The sequence below is a fragment of the Pezoporus flaviventris genome, unplaced genomic scaffold (assembly GCF_033815535.1).
Source record: "Pezoporus flaviventris isolate CSIRO_AGI_PZ_B2104156 unplaced genomic scaffold, CSIRO_AGI_Pfla_v1 ptg000014l, whole genome shotgun sequence".
Lineage (NCBI taxonomy): Eukaryota > Metazoa > Chordata > Aves > Psittaciformes > Psittacidae > Pezoporus > Pezoporus flaviventris.
This window is the reverse complement of record NW_026892562.1, coordinates 972,629-989,594: the sequence shown is the minus strand read 5'-3', so window position 1 is coordinate 989,594 and position 16,966 is coordinate 972,629. Positions and strand designations below refer to the sequence as shown.

The window sequence follows — 16,966 nt, the reverse complement described above, 5'->3', positions numbered from 1 at the left end:
TATCTACTAGAGCCTTATACTTCTGTGGGACTGATGTGCCAGGCCATCTGATCCACACAGTCCAGTAAATCCGATTGTCCCCTACCTCCACCTGGCTGGAGGCAGGGCCCCTCTAATGGTCGTCACAGCATTGGACACTTAAGTCGTGTTGAAAGGGATTATTCTTCGTTATCACAGGAGCTGGAGTAAAATCAGCTCTTCCACTCCATCTGGGAAACTGCTCACCAGAGACTGAAGCCGTAGCTCTCATGGGACGATCAGTCTTGGCCCTTGCTCCCCTCTTCAGTTCACTCACCCGTTCCTCCAAAGCTGAAGTAGGTTTTCCATCCCACTTTGTCATGTCTTCTCCGTGATCCAGCAGGTAAAACCATAGGGTACCCCGTGCCGTATACCTTCTGTATCTCCTCTCTTGAACAATAGGACGTCTTTTGTTAATAGCTGAGACGCGTGTTGGTACACGTGAGGAGCTGGATAAATCAGATACATCGTCCCTCAATTTGTCGAGGTCCTGGGACAGTTTTTTCACAGCTGAGATGATGGAAGGAGTGAGATTGTCTTCGAACTCTCGGAGTTTATGAACCATTTCATCCACTGTTAGTGGTATTATGTCATTCCAGGTCACTGTTGCCAATGAATGGGCATATGATGACGGTGCATTCCGTGTAAGTTTTCGCCACATGGGTCGTGTACATTCAACTTCATCTGGATCTATAGGTGTATCCCCGTTATTCGGCTTGATGTGATAGATCATCTCTACGATGGCCGATTCCCTCAGAGACTGGATGCCTTTGTCTATAGTAGTCCACTTGGCCGAACGACTCGTAACATCGTCCTTGTACGGAAACCTTTCTTTCACAGCTGCCAAGAGCCTCCTCCAAAGGCTGAGGGACTTTTTCTCTCTTGCAATTGCTTTGTCAATTCCCCCTTCTCTAGCAAGTGATCCCAGCTGCTTGGCTTCTGTACCTTCTAGTTCGTGACCATCGGCCCCATTGTCCCAGCATCGGAGTAACCAGGTGATGATGTGCTCCCCTGGTTGACGGGTAAAATCTTTTCGCATATTCCGCAGCTCGGTTGAGGTCCGAGATCGAGAAGTTACCTCTTCTTCTTCTTCTTCGTCATGTGAGGATGACTCCTGATCAGATTCTGGACCGGGTGGTGAATTCATTGGTTCTTCATCTCGCTTCACCCTTTTTGCCTCCTTTTTGCTTGTTCTCTTGCGTACAGGGGCAACTGATATTGGTACGAATTGGTCCTCTGGTTTGGCTGCAGTGATTATCACTGTGGTTTGAGTAGCGACTGTACTTGTTGCTGGGGGTGGTGTAGCTACCGTGCTTGGAGCTGGGGTAACCGCGCTGTCTGTTGCAGTTGAAGTTTGAGCAGCTGCTGTACTTGCCACTGGGGTAGCTGCGCAGTTCATTGCAGCCAAAGTTTGAGTAGCGACTGTCACTTTGCCCTCAAATCCGCCGACATTCTTTTCCTTTTGAAGGTGCTGGATAGTGTTGAACAAGGCCCTGTAAGCATAGGCCAAGCCCCAGCACGTTGCCGTGATTTGTCCATCTCTGGTATGGCCAGAATGACCACACACCTCATTTAAGTGTTTTACTAATTCTTCTGGATTTTGCAGTTGTTCGGTAGTGAAATTCCAAAATACTGGAGGGGCCCACTGACCTAGATACTTGCCCATACTATCCCACACACCCTGCCACTCATGGCTGTCCAGCCTCTGGGAAAATCTCTCGGTCCTCCTACATCGTCGTTTGACCCCAGACAAGACCCAAACCTGAATCTGCTTAACTCTTGAAATCAGTAGTGGGCAAAACACACTCTGTATGCGTGTTAGCATGGTGATTCCCATCACCATCAGCAAACAAGTCTCAAGAGCATTAAAAAGCCATTTAAAAAATTCAAAACTCTCAAATGTAAATGGTCTGGGGGGACGACTAGGAGGGTAAAAGGATGTCTCCTTCACAGGTTGAGCACCTGAGAAGGAGAAAAAAGATGTGTAATTGCTAAGCACCTCCATCATATACCTCCCAAAGTATAAAGGTGGTGACCACACTGGGAACATAAGCCAGATCAGTTTCATGATCAATGATTCTATTGTATTACAAGTCATTACCATAAAGTACAATGGGATAAAAACCTTAGCCCAAGCCCCACACTTGAAAAACACTAATACAGCCAATACCGGATGGACGTAAGATATGGTATACTGAAACTGTGAGATCAAGAGAAAAAACCTTGAGAGCCAATAAATCAGCATTGTGACGAGTGACTATCAATCCAGTCAGATCTGTTCTTATCTCAACCCCTCGTGCCCCATGTTGGGCGCCAAAAAGAACTGTCGTGGTTTAAACCCAGTCAGGTAACTTGTTCACTCACTCCCAGTGAGTGGTGCCGAGCTGACAACAATCAAGGTCCGTGTTCGTCTCCCCCCCCTCCCTGCACCGGGGCTCTCCCCTTCCCCGCTCCCGGAGGAACGGGGAGGAGGATCGAGAGAGTGCAACTCCTACGGGTTGAGACAAGAACAGTCCAGCAACAAATCACCACCGCTACTATCAGCTAAAAACAATGATAAGGGAAAATAACAAGGGAAGAGAATACGATACCACCGGCCAAGAAAACGAGTTCCACCCGGAAGCCCCTGTCCTTCCGGGTAACTCCCAGTTACCCCCCACCCCGGGCATGACGTGCTGTGGTATGGAATACCTCCCCGGCTAGCCCGGGTCAGGCGCCCCGTCTCTGCTTCCTCACAGCTTCCCCTCTTCCCTGGCAGAGCATGAGCCTCACAGAGTCCTTGGTCAGGGTAAACATCACTTAGCAACAACCGACAACATCGGCTTCACCAACGCTGTTCTCAAAACTAGAAGTCAAAACACAGCACTGCACCAGTTAACATAAAGGAAAAAACATGACTGCTACTGCTGAACCCAGGACACTCTCCCAGAGGGATGGGGAGGAGAATCGAAAGAATGCAACTCCCACGGGTTGAGATAAGAACAGTCCAGTAACTAAGGTATAACACAAACCACTGCTGCTACCACCAATAATAATAATGATAAGGGAAATAACCACGGAAGAAAATACAATTGCTCACCACCCATCAACCAATACGCAGCCTGACCCGAGCAGTGCTCTAGCCCTTCCGGGTAACTGCCCCCAGTTTATATACTGGTCATGACGTGCTGTGGTATGGAATACCTGTTTGGCTAGTTTGGGTCAGGTGTCCTGTCTCTGCTTTCTCACGACTTCCCCTCCTCCCTGGCAGCGCATGAGACTCAGAAAGTCCTTGTTCAGAGTAAACATTACTGAGCAGCAACTAAAAACATCAGTGTTATCAGTGTTGTTCCCAGACTGAAAGTCAAAAACACAGCACTGCACCAGCTACTAACAGGAAGAAAAATGACTGCTACTTCTGAACCCAGGGCAGTCTCCACCCCTTATTCCATATCATTCACTTCATGCTCAGATCCCACATTTTTCAATATACCATTGCTTTATCACAGGAGCTGGAGTAAAATCAGCTCTTCCACTCCATCTGGGAACCTGCTTACCAGAGACTGAAGGCACAGCTTTCACGGGATGATCATCCTTGACCTTTGTTCTCCTCTTCAATTCACGCACCCGTTCCCCCAGAACTGAGGTAGGTTTTCCATCCCACTTTCTCATGTCTTCTCCATGATCCCGCAGGTAAAACTATAAGGCGGCCTGTACCTCCTGTATCTTCTCTGTCAAGCAGTAGGGCACCCTTTGTTAATAGCTGAGACGTGGGTTGGTACACGTAGGGAGCTGAATAGATCAGATAGATAGTCTCTCAATTGTTTGAACTCCTGGGACAGTTTTTCCACAGCTGAAATGATGCAAGGGGTGACACTGTCTTCAAACTCTTGGAGTTGATGAATCACTTCATCCACTGTTGGTTGTGCTACGTCATGCCAGGTCACTGATGACAATGAGTGGGCATATGATGATGATGCACTCCGTGTGAATTTCTGCCACATGGGTCGTGTACATTCAAATTCATCTGGATCTATGGATGCATTCTTGGCATCCAGCCTGCAATAGATCAGCTCTATAATGGCTGATTCCCTCAGAGACTGGATGCCTTTCTCTGGAGTAGTCCACTTGGCTGAACAACTCATAACATCATCCTTGTAGGGAAACCTTTCCTTCACAGCTGCCAAGAGTTACCTCCAAAATCTGAGGGACCATTTCCCTTTTGGAATTGCTTAGTCAAATCTCCCTTCCCTAGCAAGTGACCCCACCTGCTTAGTTTTGCTACCTTCTAGTTCCTGACCATCAGCCCCATTCTCCCAGCATCAGCAATCAGGTGATGATGTGCTCCCCTGGATGACGGGTGAAATCTTTTTGCATATTGCGTAGCTCAGTTGAGGTCCGGGGTTGAGAAGTCACCTCTTCTTCTCCCTCTGATCCACATAATAACTTTTGTGCAGATGCTGTCCCATCTAGTAAGCACATTGGTTCTTCATCTTTCTTCACTGAACAGTTTGCTTTTTTGTGCCTCTTGTTTGCTTTTCCCCTTGTGTACAGGCACAACCAACATTGGCATGAATTGGTCCTTTGGTTTAGCTGCAATGATTATCACTGTGGTTGGAGTGGCTGCACTGTCTGCCACTAGGGTTGGAGTGGCTGCAGTATCTGTTGTCAGGGTTGGCGCAGCCACTGTGTTTGGGGGTTGAGCAGCACAAGCACCTGCGTCGTCTGTTGCTGTCAGGGTTTGAGTACCTGCTGTACTTGTCGCTGGGGTTGGTGTAGCTGCTGTGCTTGGAGCTGGAGTAGCTGCGTTGTCTGTTGTGGTCAGCGTTTGAGTACCTGCTGTACTTGTCACTAGGGTTGGTGTAGCTGCATCGTCTGTTGCTTTCCCATCAGATCCAGAAACATCTTTTTCCCTTTGAAGGGACAGCGTTGAACAGGGCTCTGTAGGTGTCAGACAAGCTCCAGCACATTGCCATGATTTGTCCCTCTCTGGTATGACCAGAATGACAACACACCTCATTTAAATGTTTTACTAATTTTTCTGGATTTTGCACTTGTTCAGTGGTGAAGTTCCAAAGCACTGGAGGGCCCCACTGGCCTAGATACTTGTCCATACTATCTCACACACCCTGCCACTCACTTTGCCATTCAAAACCTTCAAACCCTCAGATGATGCTGCAAATAGTTTGGTGGGGGAGCTGGGAACATAAGGGAATGTCTTCTTCACAGGCTGACCACCCGAGGAGGGGAAAAAAAGATGTGTAATTGCTAAACACTTCCATTATATACCTCCCGTAGTATAGAGGTGATGACCACAATGGGAACACAAGCCAGACCAGTTTCATGATCAGTAAGTCTATTGTATTACAAGTCACTACCGTAAAGTACAGCGAAACAAGAACCTTAGCCCAGGCCCCCCAGACAATAAACACTAAAACAGCAAATACTGGCTGCAAGTAAGGTACGACACGCTGAAACTCCGAGATCAAGAGCAACAACTTTGAGAGCCAATAAATCAGCATTGTGATGAGTGACTATTAATGTGAAACAATTAATGCTTTTCACAAATACGATTAGACACACTCTGGTCAGATCTGTCATTATCTCAACCCTTTGTGCCCCTCATTGGGCGCCAAAAAAGAACTGTCAGGGTTTAAGCCCAGTTGGTAACTCAGACCCATGCAGCTGCTCACTCACTCCCCCACATTCTTACTCCCCCCATTCTTCCCCCCCTCCTCTCCTGGAGGAATGGGGAGGAGAATCGAAAGAATGTAACTCCCATAGGTTGAGATAAGAACAGTCCAGTAACTAAGGTATAACACAAATCACTACTGCTACCACCAGTAGTAATAATGATAAGGGAAATAACAAGGGAAGAGAATACAACTGCTCACCACCCATTGACCAATACCCAGCTCGACCCAAGCAGTGCTCTAGCCCTTCCAGGTAACTGCCCCCAGTTTATATACTGGTCATGACGTGCTGTGGTATGGATACCCCTTTGGCCAGTTTGGGTCAGGTGACCTCTCTGCTTCCTCCCAACTTCCCCTCCTCCCTGGCAGCGCATGAGACTAACGAAGTCCTTGTTCAGTGTAAACATTACTTAGCAACAGCTAAAAACATCAGTGTTATCAGTGGTGCTCCCAGACTGAAAGTCAAAAACACAGCACTGCACCAGCTACTAAGGAGAAAAATGACTGCTACTGCTGAACTAGGACAGGTGGTAATAACATCAAACACACCCGAGATTCAGCCTTCAGCCCTAGCCACAACTGTGTGCTGTTAGGCAAATCATTGCACTCCTCTGCAACTAAAGCCTATCCCATTGCCAAAAAGCTCATGAAGGATTCAATGTTTACTTCCAGGCAAGACAGCTGGATTTATCCAGTGACAGCAGGGGGAGAGAGATTAAGTCTCCTGCTACCAAAAACAATCAAAGATGACAATCAGCATTTAGCCAGAATCAATAAAGAATTGCTGGTTAGGTTGGGAGCTTTCAAGAACAGGCCAAAAAGAAAGCCATCAAGACAACAAAAGGTACAGGAGCCAGGGACTAGAAGTCACTAGGAAGCTGTTTTCCATGAGTTTATAGGATATGTATACCAGCACTTCCCAGGTACAGTACCAATCTGTTCCAACACAATGAAAAAGCGTAACTGGTAGTGTGTATTTAAGTTGTTTTTTGATGAGTCTATCAAAGATTAAATACCTTCTAATGTAAAAAAAAAAAAAAAAATTCTCCCTTCTAAAACAGAGGACATCTAGGAATTGGGATGGGTAAACTTGACACCTCACACAGAGCCTTTCAAAGGCTGCTAACATCCACCAGAGGAAAGTCTAGTATCCGTCAGCAATAATTTTGAGTCTTGACCTGCCATCATCCTACCGGACTTCAGACTTGTCTCTTAGAATAGTTTGCTGCTCATTTTCCTGACCTGACAATTCCTTTCTATTGGGATGTTCTTCCAAACAGCATTTGTACCAGTGCTACTGATGAGCTATAGGCATGTACTATTTCAGAAGGAGGGGGTAAATAGGAGGGAAAAAGAAAAGGAGAAGAAAAAAAAAAAGGGGGGGGGGGGGAGGGAGAGAAAAAAGGCAAAAAGCAAAGGTCTGATCTGATGCAGCCTACATGAAACCTACCTGAACATTCTGGAGAGCCAGGTTTTCTCTTTTGCTCCCTCCAAAGACAGAAAACAGGGGAGTTCGACCCGTCACCATGCTGAAAATTCCCACAATAGCTTTCACAGCCGCATCTATGTTCAGATTGATGTGGTAGCTGAGAATAATTCAGGCAGAAGTGACTCAATGGCACCATCTGGCCAGATAACACAGCATTAAAAAAAAGGCCAAAAACCCAGCCATCAAATGACATTTTAAAGCTGCTACCATCTCAGATTTGGTATAAAGAAACTTAGGAAAGAATAACACTTTCCAGACTCTGTTTCCAAATATCCATATCCTCCACCAAATGCTTCTAAGTTTGCCTCAAGTTTACACACTTAATGAGTCATGTCTATAGTACTGCTGTTTAACATACCTACTTTCCCACTTCTATAATTTCCCATTTTAGAGTTCCCATTTGAAAGTTTTGCATTAAAGTCCATGCCACAACACAATTTCCCACCCCCAGCACTTTTCAACTTGTACCTGCCTATTTGCTCAGCCAGGAGTTTTGCCCTGTTGCAAGTATCCTGGGACGAGTTCTCACTAGCCATATAGCAAGTGGTAAAGACACGCTTGCAAAACTCTCGAGGATCCTCAGGGACATAGGTCTCATCATTCACAATCCTGCACACGTCAGCCAGCACATCTGCATCTGAGGACAGAGCAAAAGAAATAGAGCAAGAGCAGAAATTGTGCTGCTGCTAGGCAAATTATCTCGTATGTGTCTTGTATTCCAATTAAGCTTTACACTGCCCCTCACAAGTAAGATGACTCCATCTTTTAACTTCCCAAACTCATTTTCATATACCAAATAAAAGAATGATTCTGCTCCTAATTTTGAACATGTTAATATTAAATCCTTTTGTTCTATGCCTTAAAGAAACTTCATACAAAATATGATCGCATATGTACAAAGCATAGCTAAATGCATATAGCCTACTTAAAGCCAGTTTAAGAGCTCTATCCATATCTAATCATGTTTTGTAGTGCCGAATTCAACAAAAGGAGTAAATGCTCATGATAGACTGAAATCCTAAAACTACAACAGCCAACATTTTGAATACCCTAGACAGAAACTTGTCTGAGTTCCACATCTAATCCTTAAACCCAAAATGAAAACTACTAAGCCAATTCAAAGAATTGAAATTTGGAATTTCTGAAGAGATACACAGGATTCCATTAGAACAAATGGGCAAGAGTCCACCACTAATGACCTCTTGCAACTACTCTTAACTTGTCCATAACCATTAGTAAGCATAGCTAGCAAGACACACGTATCTACTTACTTCCATTCTTGACTGCCAGGCAAACCTGGTGACACATAGAATATACTATGCAAGCTGTAGCAGAGCTGTCAATTCCACCACTAAGAGGTAGGAGGAATCCCGCCTTGAAAACAGAGCAAGAAAGACATTCTAAATAGCAAAATTAGAACAATATATATTGTACTGTTCAGAAACATACTCTTGTAAAAAATTTACACATGCATTGTTCAAGTCTACTTATATTCCACTAGGAAAAGGCAAACTAACCAGACCTAGCAAACTCTCTTAAACTCTCATCAAAAGGATAATCAAACAAGTAGTCACTGTAAACCCTTGCTAGAAAATCTTTCATTATGTCTTTACCCTCCAGTAAGACAGAAAAGCTAATACTACATTTTTCAAACATATTTCACTGTTAAACTGAATTACTAGTTCACGTCACTGGGTGTTTTAAACGTCTCCATTATGCCACTGAAATATCCTACCTGGAAAAAAAAACAAAAACAAACCCACCAAAAAAACCCAAAACCAAACCAGTGTTTCAAAGGAAAATAAATCCCCTTTATTAGGTAAGCTTGACTGTTACTTTCAAAGAAAGCATGTCTCCTAAGGAAAAGGTCTGAACAGCATACTGATTTCACCCTTTCCATACAAATTTTAAGTCTGATTGAGCTACCAGTGAAAAACTCAAACCTTGCACCTCGGACTAACATGACTTTCCATTAACAGCAGAAAGGGTAACAATGTGTAGTGTCCCTATAGCATAGAAGATAATGCGTATGCCAAGACAACGAACAGAAACAATTCTTACCTGTTTGCTACGCCTTAAATAGTCCCACAGCCAGCATGCAGGACCAAGGCTGAAATCAGAGAACAGGCTTATTCCAAGAGGGTTATGGAATAAGATGTAAGCCAGTCAACATTTTTAGTGTGGTCTTCCAATTAGATATTTTCTTATTTAAATATAAGTAAGATCTTATGTTTATCTCTCTTGTTTGAGTTTTGGGGTTTGCTTGTTTTAAATCAAAATAATTTTCAAGCAACAGATTCAGTATGTACTTACCTGATCTCCTCCTCAGGACTATGATGTCTCCACTTGATTGGCATACAAGTAGGTACAGCTATATCATCAGAACTTGACAGAGCAAAATTCACTTTTACTCTGGGATAAGGATTTACTTTACTTGCCTAAGCAAGACAACAGAAGAATTAGGAAGGCATTGATTTTAATGTAACATATACTTGCAAAACATCAGATCTATAGAATACTAGGAAAATCAAGACATGCAAATACATTTAAAATTCAACAACTGTTCTAAGTTGGCAGAGTTTACAAACACAACCTTCCATCAGGAATTCTTACCGCTAAGTTACGAGAAGAAATCTCTGCTCTGTAACTTCGAACATCTTCCAAGTCCAGAGTGGCCACCAGCACCTCCTATGGAAAGGTTTGCAACATTAGATTGCTTCTACACAAACAGACACGCAATGTTTGACATGCCTGGACTACAAAAACTGTTGGGGAAGAAGAATGCATGCATTTTTTTTTTCAATACAGATTTTCATGCTCACTTCACAGGTCATTTCTGACTTGGTACAATTACCTACATTACCAAGAGAGTGCAACTCAGGGAGGTTTAAGTTGGATATGGGGAGATTTAGGTTGCATATAAGGAAGAAACTCTTCACTGTGGGAGTAGTGAGACCCTGGCACAGCCCCATCCCTGGCAGTGTTCAAGACCAGGCTGGATGGGGCTTGGAGCAACCTGGCCTGGTGGAAATTGTCCCTGCCTGTGGCAGGGGGATGGAAGTGGATGAACTTTAAGGTTTCTTCCTACCAAAACCAGTCTCTGACTCTATGATTCTAACTGACTTTCCTCACTGAGTACACCAGGACACTCATAAATCACAACAAATTTACAGTGCTCATCAGATGGCCAAACAACAGGTTCACCATCAGTGGTGGCAAAAGACAAAAGGAAAAGGCAATAAACACACTGGGGAAAGAGATTAATTTGGCACATACTGTGAATAAACCTAGAACTTGGATAACCAATCCACTGAGAAAGGGTTTCTTGAACTAAAACTCAACCTATCAAATCTTTTGTCTACCAAACCAGGTCATAATCAGTAAACTGCAAGCTTTGACCATTTTTTTTTTTTTTTTTTTTTTTACAAGGGAATACAAGTTCACAGGGTCTCTCCAACACACAGTGATTGCACACATTAACGTTTTCATGAGGTTCCTCCACTGTGACAGCTCTTCCTTGCTCACAAAAGCAGAAGAGCTACTGCAGATCAGGTCTGGGCAATTTTACTAGGAAAAAGCTGAGATCAAGTGAAATAGCATAAGAAAAATACATCTTCTTTAGTGTAGAGACAAGGAACTAGTATCTGGAATGTCTGGAAAATGTTGAGCATAAATATAGCCATACTAATTTCAGCTGTAACCAGCAGCTGTAGGTTGAATGTATTACCACATCATCGAGTGAAAACTGGGATCCTTGTGCAACCGTTTCTCCATTCATCGAAATCATGGCACAGCCATCATAATACAGACGATCACCGTCACAGCCTTTCTGGTTAGCTAAAATATATATTCCACCATTCTGGGAGGAAAACAAACATGCAGACAAAAAAAGTGCTTTTCAGAACATTGCATGTGGCAGAATGTTAAAAGGCAAAATGTTATTTCTCTGTTCCTAACAATTTTGTGCTACAGACAGGGCACCTCAAAGACACACAGTCCCCCACAGCTGGTTCAATTAGGGAAGGTAATTGCAGATAAGAAAACAAGAAACTTAACAACACAGACCGTCAAGGCCCCCACACTCATGCTATGTCCTTGTCACAGAAAACCGCTCTGAGAAAACAAAATAAATGAGATGCATAACCAAAACTGTTTGGGTTTTTTAAGCATATACCTTTGCTGTGGCAGAATTCACCAAATCCACCCTGGTGTGAGCCTTCCGCAGCACATGGTGACTCCCTGAAGAGTTAGCAAAGATTTCCACACCATCCAGTCCCATTTCAATATGAGGGCTGCCAAAGCAAAAGGCAGAAATAAATTGAGCTGGTGATACTGTGCTGTGAGGTATCATTTAAAATCACTGGCAATTAAAAACATCTCTGACAGGTTTCTGCATGTCTTAGCTCAAACAAGGACAGGATTCTGAAAAACATCTATTTTCTTGCACTGCCTCACTCTTCTCCTGAAGAGCCCTAGCGACTGCAGAGGGCAGAAGGGCTTTTGCTTCTTCTGCTCTAAATTAAATGCCTCCTACTTGATAGAAACAGAGATCTCAAAGAAAGAGAGAACAAGACAATCCTGGTCTGAAAGGGCAACACAGAGATATTCTTACAAGGTAAGTTGTCACATTTTCCTTCTCTCAGTAAATCCAAAAGCATAAGCAAACAGAACCATGAAAAGGAAATTTTTACTGTTCTTTTTCTTTCTCCAATGTTAAAAGAACCACTGAACACACCCCACACCCCCCCATCCTTGTCTGTAACATATCACACCTGCAGTTACAGGGAAATGCATGTCTGTAATTGGAAAATCTGGAACATCATTGGGAAGATATCGTTTATTTTCTGTTGACTGCAACAGCTTTCATGCAACCGCATCTCCACTCACACCAGACCTTTGTGAATGGGATCTACTTTGTCATTGGGAAGAACTTCAAATTGCAATAGGAACTAAAATAGCAACACGAAAAACTGCTTAAGGGCACTAAGTTTTGTTTGCCCTCAGTAACCTTCTGCTGTTTCCTGCTGCATTGTCTGATGCTGCTTAAAAAGTAAAGCAGAAGGATTAAGCTAACAGCTAAACAGAAGAAATATAAGTGATGCACCTCAAAGTGATACTGTCTAGAAGCTTATGCTCTAGCTTGTCAAATCACAGAATCACAGAATGGTTTGGGTTGCAAGGGACCTTAAAGATCATCTGGTTCCAACCCCCCTCTGTTAAGTGGAATGCTTTGGAGGAGTTGGTCAAAGCGAAAGATAAGAATAAGGTAATTAAAATAAAAAGAACTTCTATTAGTCTCAAATTTCTGAGACTAGGTACAGTAAGTGGGAATAATACAGGATTATAATTGCTAGGAAAAAAAAAAAATCAATACTATAAACTGATACAAAATAACTTCGTCATTTTGACTCAATATGGATCCAGAGAGGACATTTCAACCTCAGGTAGAACTAAAAGCTGAGCAGTATCTGGAATGCAAGCACTATAATCATTTGTCATTTGTTTCCTAAGGTCACCTTTTTCATTCTGCTTCTCATTGGTATTTCTCTCTTACTTTCTGTTTCAGGTGAATTTAGCTTACCCACCCTGCATCTAGCCTAGTGAAATCTTTCCCCATGATGTATTTATCGTTCTTAATGCTATTTTAGCTTGCTGGCACTTTCTGAAAGTTATACTACATGGAAAAATAATAATCATATTTTTTCCCCAAACATTTAATTTGGGCAGGTCCAGGGTATGTTTTAGTTTACTTTTCATTTCGTCTCCTTTACCTGTTTGGTGCCCAGAGTTCTTCACATATTTCTGCTCCCAGGCAGGTATCTTTGGTTGCTAGCACTGCATCCCCAAAAGGAACAGTTTCCTGAGAAAAAAACAAGAACACATAGGTAACAGAAAAATCTGTTCAGTTCAAAAAGTTAACCACAAATCTTAAAACTACACAAAAATTGAATTCTTATGTGGAATGAGTAACACATTAATTGCATTATACCTTCCTTCATTTTATACCAAATAAAGGAAAAAAAAAGCTCTAAACTGCAAACTTCTGGACTGTACTAAAATTCTGTGTTGACAGTATTCATATCCAGTGCTTTGCTCTAGGACATGAAAACTGCTTCCAAAATAAACAATCAACAAAACAGAGACTGTCTTTTGCTAGGAATCATGCTCATGCTTTAGTTGAAAACAACCCAAGTTTTAGAGCCTTCTGAATCAAGAAGGGTATCTTTTTTTACCTCAAAAGACATAGTCATCTCTAGCCTCCAGCCTAGATAAACTCAGAATTGTGCAAAATGAGACAATCAAGGTCCAGTATATACAAATGACTGAGGCAAACTTAAAGTTTACTTGCTTTGCTGCCAAATGCTAACATAAAGAAGGTTAAATTATGCTCTATAACTTAACCGAGAACTCACTGAAACCTGTGAAACTGCAACACAAATGAAAGCAGAATTTGTTGTACTACAGTTTTTTGTCACCAGTTCTATCCATTTAAATTGCTGAATCTGGAAAATGCTAAAGTTAAAAAGAAAAATTAAAAATTTCTTTTAACTTACCTGACCAGTTACTTCCTGAATTATCCTGGGTAGAAAATACTCCTCTACATGCCTAAAGCAGATTTATAGGTTGTTAATATACAGAGTTATATCACAGCATACACACTGATTGTCATGTCCACATTTTGCCACCTTCTAACACTGATTAAAGAAACTGTACTTCAGCTCTACAGAGCCATGTATGTTTAAAAGTAAAAAAAAAAATAAATTCATACTGTGAGATTAATCAGAAATATTAAGATTATAAGATAGCAACATCCCACTTTGCTTCAGAAATGCATGGTAAACACTACTGCATCCTAACTATAAACTAGACCTAACAAAGAATCAGTTGTACCATAGAATCATAAAATCCCAGAATGGTTTGGGTTGGAAGGGACCTTTAAGCTCACCCAGTTCCAACCCCCTGCCATGGCCAGGGACACCTTGCACTACAGCAGGCTGCTCCAAGCCCCATGCAACCTGGCCTTAACACTGCCAGGGATGGGGCAGCCACAGCTTCTCTCTGCAAGTCAAACACCAAATAAACATTTCTGGTTTTGCAGTATTACTACATGCATAACTCAGAATTCATCTGGAATTGCCTAAGGTCAAGAGGACAGATGTTCTGGGGCTCTCTCAGAAGTACTTCACCAACACAATCATGTTAAAACCATTCTCTGGACTACAGGATAAGTGCACAGCATCAGAGACAAGCATCAAGCGTATTTTGGAGTATCCCAAGGTATGCAGCTTTCATCCACTGCAGTCATTTAAGATTCTGACAGAGCTAATCCATTTCACGTTGCTTTCCAGTTTAATTGATATTGAAGAGGATGCAGCAATTGAGCAGATAAACACAGGCTCTTCCAATCCCAAACTACGTATAGTTAAAAGTAAACAGAAAGAAAATGCTTCCTTCCAGCTCAGCAACAAAAGAGTTTCACTGCACTTAAGTTTTCTAACTGACCTTCAATTATGCAGCTGTGCTGACTCTGCCCTGCTGCTCACCCTGCAGCAGCACTCATCATTGCTATAGAGATTTCAGTCCTCCTGCTGGGGCTGCAAGCAGCAAGCTGTGGTTTTAAACACCATTTTAATGCTAGCCAGCCTACCTTGTTTTGGTCCACGGGGTAAACCATCGAAGTTCCCTGTAGTTTCCTGTATTTGCCAATGATATTTTTGGTCTAATCAGAAGAATTTTTCTTACAACATAAAACAAAATAGAAAGGGTGAGTTAAGACCTGATGTACAGTAAAACAAAATAGAACATTAATACCAACTCTTTTTAGTAGTATTATTATTATTTACATTAAACAACTACCACATACAGTAATTTTTAAAGCTTCCGTTTGCAGAGGTAATGGGTTTGTTTTGTTACTGGAATCTTTCAGAGAACAGTGAACATTTCCACAAATTCAGAAAGGAAAAAAGAGATAAGGGAAAACATTAGCTGTCTCTCTAAAATGTAGCAGGTAGGAAGACAGCTCTATCACTCTACATAGAACTGAAGAATCTTTCTTGAAGGCCACACAAGTCTCTGAGATTATATACTAATGTATTGTCTCACAAAACTTACTTATTTAAAAAGATCACTCGACAATTGTAGCGAACATTTCTGTGCAGAACAGGCCTGTGAAAATAAGAAGCAATATTACCAGCAGCTGACCTCATTAAACAAAATCTAAATAAGCCACGGAATCTATTTCACCGAACAAAACCTCTTTTTAAGACAGGACTCCTACACTAAGTCACAAAAGGGAATTAAACAAAACAAGATACTGAATTTTAGCTTTTAATTCCTTAACTCAAACAGCTGTTTGCAAAAATCAGAGTTACAACCTTTCAGTCAGTCTCAAACATATCAGCTACCACCAGATTACTACTGCTTCCAGCACCAGGAACAAGCAGACCAGAAGAATCACAGTATCACAGTATGCTAGAGATTGGAAGGGACGTCAAAAGATCATCTAGTCCAATCCCCCTGCCGGAGCAGGAACACCTAGATAATGTTACACAGGAATGCGTCCAGGCGGGTTTTGAACATCTCCAGGGAAGGAGACTCCACAACCTCCCTGGGCAGCCTGTTCCAGTGTTCCGTCACCCTCACTGAGAAGAAGCTTCTTCTCAAGTTTAAGTGGAACCTCTTGTGTTCCAGTTTGTACCCATTACCCCTTGTCCTATCATTGTTTGCCACTGAGTAGAGCCTGGCTCCATCCTCGTGACACTCCCCCTTTATATATTTAAAGACACTTATAAGGTCACCCCTCAGTCTCCTCTTCTCCTATAGAGACCCAGCTCCCTCAGTCTTTCCTCATAAGGGAGATGCTCCACTCCCTTAATCATCTTCATTGCCCTCCACTGGACTCTCTCCAGCAGATCCCTGTCCTTCTTGAACCGAGGGGCCCAGAACTGGACACAATATTCCAGATGCGGTCTCACCAGGGCAGGGTAGAGGGGAAGGAGGACCTCTCTCGACCTACTAACCACCCCCCTTCTAATACACCCCCTCTCCCCTACACTGCTCTCTAACAGGTCGTTCCCCAACCTATACTGGAACCTGGGGTTGTTCCTGCCCAGATGCAGGACTCTACACTTTCCCTTGTTATATTTCATCAAGTTATTCCCTGCCCAACTCTCCAGCCTGTCCAGGTCTCGCTGGATGGCAGCACAGCCTTCTGGTGTGTCAGCCACTCCTCCCAGCTTAGTGTCATCAGCAAACTTGCTGATAGTACACTCAATTCCCTCATCTAAATCGTTGATGAATATATTAAATAATACTGGTCCCAGTACTGACCCTTGAGGCACTCCACTAGTCACAGGCCTCCAACTAGACTCAGCCCCATAGACTACAACTCTCTGGCTTCTCTCCTTCAGCCAGTTCGCAGTCCACCTCACTACCTGATCATCCAGACCACACTTCCTCAATTTAGCTGTGAGGATGCTGTGGGAAACTCTGTCAAATGCTTTGCTGAAGTCATGGTAGACCACATCCACCGCTCTGCCATCATCCATCCACCATGTTATTTCCTCATTAAAGGCTAAGAGATTGGTCAAGCATGATTTCCCCTTGGTGAAGCCATGTTGACTGCCCCTCATAACCCTCTTATCCTTGATATGCCTTAAGATGGCACCAAGGATAAGGTGTTCCGTCACTTTCCCAGGGATGGAGGTGAGGCTGACCGGTCTATAGTTACCCGGGCCCTCCTTCTTGCCCTTTTTGAAGACTGGAGTGACATTTGCTTTCCTCCAGT

General features: G+C 42.9%; 2 protein-coding genes across 5 annotated transcripts in view; one reads left to right on the top strand and one right to left on the bottom strand.

Moving 5' to 3' along the window:
• The window catches only part of DHCR7 (7-dehydrocholesterol reductase), a 42,923-nt gene that overhangs the window by 11,524 nt on the left and 14,433 nt on the right, over window positions 1-16,966 (top strand). The gene's annotated exons all lie outside the window — the stretch shown is intronic.
• Window positions 1-16,966, bottom strand: part of NADSYN1 (NAD synthetase 1) — a 32,291-nt gene that overhangs the window by 11,247 nt on the left and 4,078 nt on the right. For 3 of the 4 annotated variants that reach the window (XR_009743329.1, XR_009743330.1, XM_061453103.1), the window contains exons 4-15: window positions 15,292-15,345; window positions 14,828-14,917; window positions 13,734-13,785; window positions 12,951-13,039; window positions 11,354-11,471; window positions 10,907-11,038; window positions 9,793-9,867; window positions 9,493-9,617; window positions 9,241-9,289; window positions 8,451-8,553; window positions 7,648-7,816; window positions 7,141-7,276 (exon numbers count right to left, since the gene is read on the bottom strand). Coding sequence is in view for 2 of the 4 variants with exons in the window: in XM_061453103.1 (XP_061309087.1) it covers window positions 7,141-7,276; window positions 7,648-7,816; window positions 8,451-8,553; window positions 9,241-9,289; window positions 9,493-9,617; window positions 9,793-9,867; window positions 10,907-11,038; window positions 11,354-11,471; window positions 12,951-13,039; window positions 13,734-13,785; window positions 14,828-14,917; window positions 15,292-15,345 (1,192 nt within the window). In the remaining 2 variants the exon portion in view is untranslated. The remainder of the gene's footprint in view (window positions 1-7,140; window positions 7,277-7,647; window positions 7,817-8,450; window positions 8,554-9,240; window positions 9,290-9,492; window positions 9,618-9,792; window positions 9,868-10,906; window positions 11,039-11,353; window positions 11,472-12,950; window positions 13,040-13,733; window positions 13,786-14,827; window positions 14,918-15,291; window positions 15,346-16,966) is intronic. The other variant, XM_061453104.1, reaches the window with a different exon arrangement.